Source organism: Triticum urartu, chromosome 4, assembly GCF_003073215.2.
Source record: "Triticum urartu cultivar G1812 chromosome 4, Tu2.1, whole genome shotgun sequence".
NCBI classification, from domain to species: Eukaryota; Viridiplantae; Streptophyta; class Magnoliopsida; order Poales; family Poaceae; genus Triticum; species Triticum urartu.
Genome location: NC_053025.1, coordinates 554039571 through 554049403, shown reverse-complemented (window position 1 = coordinate 554049403; position 9833 = coordinate 554039571). Strand labels below are relative to the sequence as shown.

The 9833-nt window shown below is 47.5% G+C and overlaps 1 protein-coding gene across 4 annotated transcripts; it reads right to left on the bottom strand.

Annotated features, from left to right (window-relative positions):
• Positions 1-4362: 4362 nt before the first annotated feature.
• On the bottom strand, positions 4363-9608 carry LOC125552636 (scarecrow-like protein 21). Of its 4 annotated transcripts, none has more exons than XM_048716257.1 (4): positions 9443-9599; positions 7762-7836; positions 5734-7499; positions 4363-4847 (listed from the first exon to the last, which is right to left on the bottom strand). In XM_048716257.1, exon 3 carries the CDS (start codon positions 7372-7374, stop codon positions 5764-5766), a length of 1611 nt encoding a protein of 536 aa, XP_048572214.1. In that variant the 5' UTR covers positions 7375-7499; positions 7762-7836; positions 9443-9599; the 3' UTR covers positions 4363-4847; positions 5734-5763. The 4 variants fall into 4 exon arrangements, with proteins under 4 accessions (XP_048572214.1, XP_048572215.1, XP_048572216.1 ...); XM_048716258.1 differs by having other exon boundaries at positions 7762-7839; positions 9443-9580; XM_048716259.1 differs by lacking the exon at positions 9443-9599 and adding an exon at positions 9055-9242.
• Positions 9609-9833: the final 225 nt, after the last annotated feature.

The window sequence follows — 9833 nt, the reverse complement described above, 5'->3', positions numbered from 1 at the left end:
CTGGAAACGCGGGACGTCCTTGTCTGGCGCGTACAGGAAGCATGTAGCCAAGAACGTCGTCCCGGCCGGGGACAGCATCTTGTCATCCATGGTGTATATATATGGCGTGATTGACCAGGGCCTGAAAGGAAACTAAACCGATCAGTACGTACACGTACAAAATATATACGGAGCCAAACATTCCGTATCACTGTCGCTGATCCCACATATATTCCCAGTGATTGCTGCGCATGCCATTGCGGCACTTACCGCGGTCACGTTCGTAGGCATCGTGGTGAAACAGTGGACAATCAGTTCGTTCCCTCGGTCGTCGTCGATCACGCGCTCCTTCACGAAGCTTTCGACGAGCAGCGCGGACAGGCCGGGGTACACCGAGCTCGCCACCGCCGTGATGAGCAACTCCAGAGAAGCCACCCTGCATCATCACACAGATGAAGGCAACACAAATTCAGCAGCAGGGCTCACCACACACAGGGCACTGCACTAGCTAACTTTGATCGGCTGGCTGTTTATGCTAAGTATGTAGAGATGTAATCAGAATCGCAGCAGGTGCTGCGATCGAAACTGTTTGTTAGATCAGCTAGCTAGCTGTTTATGCTATATAGAGAGAGATGTTAATTTACTACTGTAAATTGGACATGCGAATCACAGTGGTAAACTAGTTTTGATCAAACTGGCAGTAGCAGGGACCAGGGAGTCATGCGTTGATCTGTGAATGTACCCGTCGTCGGACCTCGGGACGAGCCTGGGCGTGACGGCGGCTTTCACGATGATCTCGAGCTCCCTGTAGTGCCCATGGAAGCTTCCCAGCAGCGCTTCGAACACCGGATGCCCCTGCCTGTTCCCCATGATCCAGTGCGCGCAGCGCTTGAACCCGTCGGGCACCATCTTGCGCATCTCCTCGTCGCCCACCTCGAGCTGGTGGACCAGGATTTCCAAGTGCTCCGCGTCCAGGGACATCACCAGCTGCTCAAGCGTCATCGGGGAACTGAGCAACTCCGAGCGGATCTGCACCAGCCTCGAGTATTGGTAAATCCGTGGCACTGGCTGCCCCACATACACATAGTGCTGCGGCGGCGGTGGCTCGAACCACGGCGGACGCTGCGCGAACTGCGGCGGCTGCGCCACCGCCACCATGTCGGAGTTGGTGATGGGGAGGACGGCGGGGGGGAACGCGTCGCCGGCGCCGCTCCAGTTGTGCGGACCCATGGCGTCCAGGTAGCTCGGCGCCCACGCCAATGGGTGCATCGGCATCGGCGGGCCGAGCGAGTAGTAGATGTCTCCGGGGTGCTGCTGCGACCCAAAGAAGGGAGGCGCGCCCGCACGAAGATCCCAAGGCGTGCTCGGCTGCGGCATCCCCACGGCCTGAATCGCGTGCCCCTGGTGCTGCTGCTGCTGCGGGGGCGGCGGCCGCGGGGCCGGGGACGACGACGAGGAGGCCTCCGCGCGGTAGCCAGCGGGGCCGCCGGCGTAGGAGGGCGCGGGGCGGGGCGGCCCGCCCGGTTCCATGGCTTGCAAGCTTCGGCTGCGGTTGCTCTGGGGTTTCGGGTTGCTGGGATTTGGGGAAATGCGAAATGGGGATTGGGCGAGAGCCTTGCGCTGCTGCGGGTTTATATAGCGGAGGAAGAGAGGCGGCGCGCGGCCGGGTTGACTTGAGGGTGAGACCAGAGAGAGGTGGGAGGAGGAGGACACCCGTCCGAGTTATGCGGGGTGGGAAGGGAGGGGAGGCGCCAGCTGGCACGGCACCAGGGGCGTCGTATTAACTGAAGTTGGTTAAGATCTGATCGTGTAATTATTGTGTTATACTGTGAGATATTGGCACATTAAATGCATGGGCAATCAGATTAGTTTCGGCAATTTATTTCATCATGTATCAAAGCAGAGGACATTAAGCTTCTCTACATGGAGAGCTTCATAACCCCTTCTTATTTACACTGGTTCCGTTTTGCGGGGTTATTTACACTAATTTACTGAAGCTTCCTAATTTCCAAAGAGGAAAAAAATGGCACGTACTCTCTCCGTCCCACAATATAATACCATTTTTCAAGCTATTTTGCACTCCTTTTGTCCCATAATGTAAAATCCTTACACTACACTAGTGTTAAAAAAACGTCATATATTATAGGACGGATGGAGTACTATCTAGTTCTGCTGGGCCAATTAAGAGATGTTGCATACATTTTTAGTATTGCTCGAGTCCACATCATGGTGTCCTTAGTTTTTCGCAACGTAGGAGACATGCATGTATCTTCGTCATTACAAGAACAGCTAAGTTGGTGCCTAATTCAGGTTAACACATCGTTCTAGTAGTTATCTATACATAGATAGATCGTAAGATAATGTTTTCTTTCATTCTACTTTAGTGGGAGTTCAGATGCTTATGCAGATTTACCTGGCTCCATAATTTTATTTAATTTGTTTCACCATGCTATTTATAAACTATAATTAAATGTGCCTTGATTTTGCTTTCCGCCTAGCATAAATTTTCTCGGACCTCTTGCGTGTATTCTCTTTGTGTTTAAATGTATTCGCCCCTTTTTCTTTCAAAATAACCAAGCAATTATCTCCATTTTTATTTTATTTTTTGCGATAAGTAGACAACTCGCTTCTACTTATATTGAATGCAAGAGCTCATGTCCTTGTTCAGGCAAATAAAAAAATGCTCAGTTTGAAATAATAGGTGAGTTCAAGGGTTTGTGGTATACAATGCAAAATTTTGGACTCTAATGTGAAACTTCCATCCATTTTTGACCTAATGGTGTCAAGTGAGGCATGAAAGACCAAATTACCCATGACACTTTGACATTCAAAAGTCATTGTCTACCGAGCACCTTCCTCGCATCCTTTCCTTTCTCACCGCTAAGGAGGCTTGGGATCATCTCAACACTTTGTTCAAGGGCAGCTCAAGCATTCAACGTTCCAAGTTTGACTTTGTACAAGATGAAGCCAATGAATTTGCCATGCATGAAAACGAGACCCCTGAAGAACTCTACCGTTGATTGATGTCCCTTGCGATTTCATTCAGTGACCATGGTAGTAAGGACTCGGATGACAATTGGATCAAGCACAAGTTTCTTAAGGTGATCATGTCTTTTGACAAGAGCACTTCTTATGTGATTCACCAAAGACTGTACTTTCATTCCATATCATCCAGTGATGCGTTGGATGAGTTCGTCTCCATGGGAATCTTGAGCAAGACCGCCAACACTACTCTTGCTCGTGGGGTCAAGAAGTCCAATCTTGCATTGAAGGCCAAAGTGGTCCATGCTCAAGAGACTAGAGAAGAAAAAGAAGAAGGTGAGTGTTGTTCTGAAGACACCAAATATGCTTTCAATGAGCACACTTGCTCTAGCTTCAAGAGTTTTGGGGGGCAACAAGAGGAACTTCAAGTAGAACAACTCAAAGGACAACTCAAGTGGTTTCAAGTCAAAAGGTCAGTGAGTTAACTCTTGTAGAAATTTGGCTTTTCTTTCCTCTCTCCAAGGCGACTTGGGAAAGCCTTCCTCCCCTCGATCTCCGCCGGCGAGCCAGTGGATTCGCGTCCCCTCTGCCTGTCGCTCCGGCGGTCGGGAGGAGAATCCTAGTGTCTCGACTCCCACTAGTAGATAGGTAGGGTTTTAGTTCTCGTAGGGGCGACATTTGGACGGATGGCGAAGCTCCTTCTTCGAGTTAGTCTTCTAGCCTCCGATCCTCCTAAAATTCGTCCGTTGGGACGAATTAGACGGAGCTATGGCGTAGATTCCTGCCAGCTCCTTGGGGCTGCAAGGTTAGGGTTTCTCGCCATGCGTACGCGTCGGCGATATTTGGTGTCAGGTTCTTCAAATCGATTCATAGATTCAACGACGACGACTGCCACTCCAATGCGCTGGTCCTTAGGGACACGTGCACGAAGACTTCCCGGCTGTCATCGATAAGGTCAGACTGGCTCTGATATGGGAGCGGCGACAACGATGCGTCGACGGCTCATTCTGACGACAGCAATGATCGTTCAGTGGTCATGTAATTTTTATTATGTTTAAGGCGCTTTGTACTTGCGATGAATCTTTATAATAGATATGATCCCTTTTGCAAAAAAAAAGGGTCAAAAGAGTTAGGACTTACTACAATTATGGGAACGTGAGTCACTTTGTCGATTGCACATATGAGAAGATGGAAAACAATGGAGAGGCCTTTTTTTGCAAGGGACAATGAAGTGACTCCCGTTCCCATAACCCAGTGACACCTCTTCACTTCGGTGCATTCCACACGACCCAGGGGCCTTTCATCAGAACTAGTGTCTAGTGTGCAAAAATCCATCTATCTATAATCTGCTGGCACGGCACAGCAAAAAATAGAAACAGATGTTTAAAGAAATGTGAAGCGTTGCGACAAACAAACCTGAAATATATTACCAGAAGTTCAGTTCGTGTAACATATACATACAATAAATCATCCATCAATGGTACATACACAATCTACTTTTTTTGTGGAACATACACAATCTACCAGACAACTGTGTGCCGGCTACCATGGCCTAGCATAAGCTCCAGGTTTCGCATAAAGATGAGAGAGAGAAAAATGAAACTACCAAGGAACATAAAGATCCCCTTTAAGATTCAGGACGTGGTTCAGCAGCTAGAGATGGTCAGTAGACGGTAGCAGCAGCACGGTTTGTGCCTGTATTACAACAGGATGCCACGACGAGTATTTCAGTTATACCCATCAAATCTGAATGGTGTGAGCAGCGGAGGGTTGACAGCTGGGCGCCAAGAAGCAAGCAGCCACAGTCCTTTGGATTATGGAACTCACATTCGCTGATTAGGTTCCACCCTTGGATCTATGTGCCGAAGACAAAGCCATGAAAGAACCTGCAGGCAACAAAACTGTAAGCACCAGATGTTGAATGCATGACACAGGTATGTGAGAAGGTTATTATAAATAAACTTAACTTTTACCAAGACTGAATCATTGATTTAATCATACGGCAACACAGCAAAGCATGCACAAATTCACAATTCGTGTCAAGTTTACTTAATTGTTTCAGATCCATGAACATAGGCTAAGAACAGAATATGTGCCTCATGTATTGACATATATTGAACCATGTGAATTAGTATATCCGTCTCTATAATACCACTAACAGCAAGAAACCAATAGGTGTTTTTGATTAAAATTGTTGCTTACAAGAAACAAATTGAAGATTGTAAGCCAGAGCTGGCCTTCTAAGATGACATGTATTTCAGGTTGGAGCCTTGGAGGTACTAATACTACCTAAGAGCATCTTCAATTTCAGGTTGAACCAAGGGAAGGAGATCGCACAGATCTACAACAATCACAGTCGGTTACTCTTCCAGGTGCCATCTTCAACACAAAGAATTACCAAACACCAGAGGACTGTATCCAAGGTGTATGTAGAGGACTGTACTGTCGGCTAAAAACCCGACAGGATTACAAGCTTGGAGGTACAAACTATCAAAAATTAATTCAGAAATTTTCATAAAACACCAAAGTTTTATGGCTTCTGGCACAGAACCTCAAATTTTACTCCACCTGCATTGCTTGTTAACCTCAGCTGGGAATTAATTACAGTTGTGCTTTCTGAAACCTATGGTTGTTGTAAAACCCAAGAATACGTGCCACAGGCAGTAAAAAACGAGTGTGTTCTCCAACTAAAACCACACAACATGGGGTTTAAGTAATTGGATAGACCATAATACAAATGTACCATATGGTACAAGGTTACGAACAACATACCTAAACAAGCTTCTTCCATATTCAGGAATCTCACTGCCATGCAGAAGATACAACCAGCTTTCTGTTCTTCCATCCAAGATAAATGACACCATCTTTCTCCTCTAGCTTGTAGTAACTGTTGTAATCATTTAACAGTGTTCTGATAGTATTGTTCACCAATGCACTTAGGGGGTATGGTCTAAAGCCAGCCATTGCAAACCTAGACCGCCACTTTCCAAATGGTTCATGCCTCTCCACTCTTTCTGCACCTTCACATGCAATTAAATTGACAATATCTCTTGCAACACAGTGCTGCTCAGTGCTCATCCTCACCTTGTCATCCCTGGGGCAAGCAACATCTATTGCCTCGAACATGGCTGTGTAGTAGTCAAGGGTCTCCATGTATCTACTGAAGAATGGGGCAGTGTTTGTGTTAGCCTCCTGCTCTACAAGAGTTACCACCCTAGGAGAAAGGCTCTTAACCATTCTCAATATCCTATCCCGGTGGTTTTCTATGCAGACACTCTCATCAGGAGTATGATGCAGCTGATACGCAAAGTTGACAGCAATAGCCTCTCCCTTTCTTATATCGAGATGTTCAAGTGTAACCTCATGACTAGCTGCATTTACGGCGTTGAACTCAAAGGGCAGACAACATGACTGAGCAATGTTGCATAACCTACGCCCAACTATATCCAGTCCACCACCTCGGGCATAAGCCGAATCTGAATCATCTATACCAGTAATTCTTAGGTATGGTGGTCCGCTAACCCTCACAGCAAGGGCCTGTATCATAGTTACCCACTGGCTCCCTTGAGCAATTTGGAAATCAATGATGTGAATAAAGTTCTCACCCTTAACAGCCTCGGCTATAGCACCATTGGCAGACATGTAACCAAATCTGAAGAATGGACAGATATCATAGAGAAGATGCATGTAGGACATGAGCTCTGAATTTGTAGGTTGAGGTTCCTTGCACTTCAGAGATTTATACAACGCATGTCCAGTAGAATAACGCCTCGCAACAAGGCCTTCCAACATATATGCTCCCAGACGTTGGATTGGTTCTCCAGACACGGAGACCATCTTCTGTAACTCTGATATCAGCAAGTCCTCATGACAATTATTCTCATCAACAGCCTTACCACATGCTACAATTACCTGCTTCAAGTCCCCAGAGCTGATTCCCAGAAGCTCTCTCCAGTTACTTTGGTGCATTGCGGCGCCAATTACTAGGGATCTGTCAGAACTAACTGCATCTGAATCAGATCCAAACAGTGCATCTGCTAGCTCCTGAAGTGTTGTAAACCCCAAACCTGGAACCTCGGTGATGCCACTTGCAGGAGAATCATATGTGTGATCTGAGTGGCTATCATGCAGAGAAATGTGGCTCCCACTTATGCACTGAGGAGATGTAGAGCTATTGGCAGCATAAACACAATTGGCTGATGAAGACTCTAGAGTGCTGTACTGTGGGTGAATCACCTGAGACTTTGAATCGCTGTTCTGTGAGCCACCATCAGAGGACACGTAGTGATGATCCTCATGATTTTGTTGCACATAGCAAGTACCATTTCCCTCCACATGCATTGAACTGCTGTAGTATGGTATTTGAGAATTGTCTGGATATCTGTATGACATGTTAGAGGCCTTTGCTGACATATCTTCCAACCTTGTGGAGGTGATCTATTTGCCGGAATCCAAGGAGACAGTACACCTCCCAGAGATTAACAGCAGTGAGTTTTGACTAATTTATCAATAAATGTTCAGTGCGACGATGCCATCAACTGCATAAGACAAATATACGATAAGTTAGATAGAAATATAAATGTAGATCATAAAGAAAATAACTAAAAATCATTTTAGAGAGCCGGATGAACAAATTGAAACGCCGTCAATCTCTTCCTCTATGCTGGAAACAAGTAAGCGAAGCTAGCAAACCCAGGACTGGAATAATCTCTCTGCTGGATCTTAAGTCGTCCGACTCAAACGGATCTTAATTTGGGATGTTAAAATACAGAAATAGCCATGCAGAATTGGAAAGCATACTTATGCTGGAAACAAGCGAAGCTAGAAAACCCAGGACTGGATCAATCTCCTCCTCTATGCTGGAATCAAGTAAGCCTGCTAAAAAAATGGATTTTCAATTCTGCTAAAAAAATGAGGACACTCATGTGTGATGAACATTTGCTTGATGGATAAATGGATTTGGAAATTGATAAACATTAATGGCTTATGGCAACAGCTCCTTAAAAGGAAATAACTCTGTAGGGGGGTGTTATCACACACAGGTGTGGCTTATGGCAACAGCTCCTTAAGAGGAAATGACTCTGTAGGGAGGTGTTATCACACACAGGTGTGCAGTAAACCTGGAAATTCACATTTTTCAAAGGGAGGTCAACAAGATTGCGCATTAATACTAAAACTTTGGCCAATCAAGCAGTGAAGGTTGCTCACATACTAGGAGACACTTGGGCTTGTGTAAGATTCAGAAGAGAGCTGGTAAGAGAATTTGGTGTTATGGCAGAATCCAGAAGTCATGTGTGCAGATGGGCTGTTCAGCGATGAGCCCTAAACCACAAAACGGACTCGGTCAAGTCGTTGTATGTGACCCTGAAAACAGCAGCTTCTGTACTGCTGAGTAAGTTGGCTTGCCCGATTTCCTAAGGCCATCAGAAGGTTAATACAAATTGGTTTTGCAGCAGTTATTTAGGCCATATGGAAGGCTAGGAATACATCATGTTTTAGGAATGTAATCATGGTTTGTTATGCTTGTGCCCTGACTTATGAAATTAGCTATTGGTTGGATACTTGGGCTTTGTTGCAAAAGAACGACGACTGAGAGTGAGTTCATCAGGGGCCCATGGCACTACAATGAGTGGCAACGGAGGTGTTTGAGCAAGCAAAAGGATGGGAACCAAGAGATATGAGCTGGAAGATGTGCAAAGACTGAAACTAGTCCAGATCGTTTGCTGCGTCGTTCTGGGTTTGTGCAACTAACAATGTCAGCAGCTGCTGTGATGTGAGCACTGACAGAAGCAACTGTGAATCGAATCCAATGTCCAAATTGTCTCCGCATAATTATGGTTCTAACCCAAATGGAGCAAGAGAACACAACGAGAAAATTGTGCATCCCTATCAGCTACAATCAACCCCACAAATATACCTGCTGTCCAAAATATCCAAGCAGAGAAGATAACAGGAAATTTAGAAAAAGGACCAATGCTTGTAAATGTTACTACTCATAATCAGGGTCAGTGGATGGAGTTTAAAAAAAAAAGGGTCGGTGGGTGGTTGAACTACGGGTCACACACATTCTGTGGGCGACAAAAATGGTCCTACTTGGGAAACCAAGGGCCGAAAGCGCGGGCCGGGTTGAGGCAGCGGGGCCGCGACGATGTAGAAGGCGAACGGCGGCCGCGACGACACGCCTGTGATGTGATGGTGAGGGGCGGAGGGGTTGGGGGTATAACTGGCAAAGCGTCGGCGGTGACGCCGGCAGGGCGGCAGTTCTAGGACTAAGTGGTCCGCGGAGGGGATGGTACTCTTGAACCCCCCCCCCCCCCCCCCCCCCCCCCCCCCCCTTGGGCCCCCCCCCCCCCCCCCCACCTACCTCCTTGGTCGGATTCGGGGTAGGCGAGCGAGGAGGAAGACGGGTAGAAGAGGAAACGCACGGGACGGAGTGCACTGCATAATCAAAGAGAGGGCACGGAGGGGCGGCGGGGTATACCTTGGCGAGCGGCGCGATTCGTCGGAGCTTCCCGGCCCCGGCGGAGGAAAAGGCGGAGAAGAGGGGAGGAAACAAGGCTGAGCACCTACCAACCCGACGACTAGACAAGACGGGACGCGACGCGGAGTGAGAGGGTCAATAAAGAAAGTGGGGGCGGGGGCGGGGACGGAGAGCGGCATGTGCGGTTGGGAAGCGGGGGCTGCTCCGCGGACGCGGTTAGGGGCGGGCCCCGGGCGAACGCCCGACGTGCGATGCCCATCGGACGGCCCTGCGGTTGGATTAGTAGTTTAGTGGCCACTGAAGAGGGAGGGCAGGAACTGCGAATGATAGGCATGAGATAAACGAAGCATCGCGGTTCAGTGAGGTAGGAGTACCACGCAACCACTAATGA

Bases quoted from the DNA above. Each gene is read 5' to 3' on its own strand.
- LOC125552636 (XM_048716256.1), bottom strand. From the start codon at position 7,374: ATGTCAGCAAAGGCCTCTAACATGTCATACAGATATCCAGACAATTCT.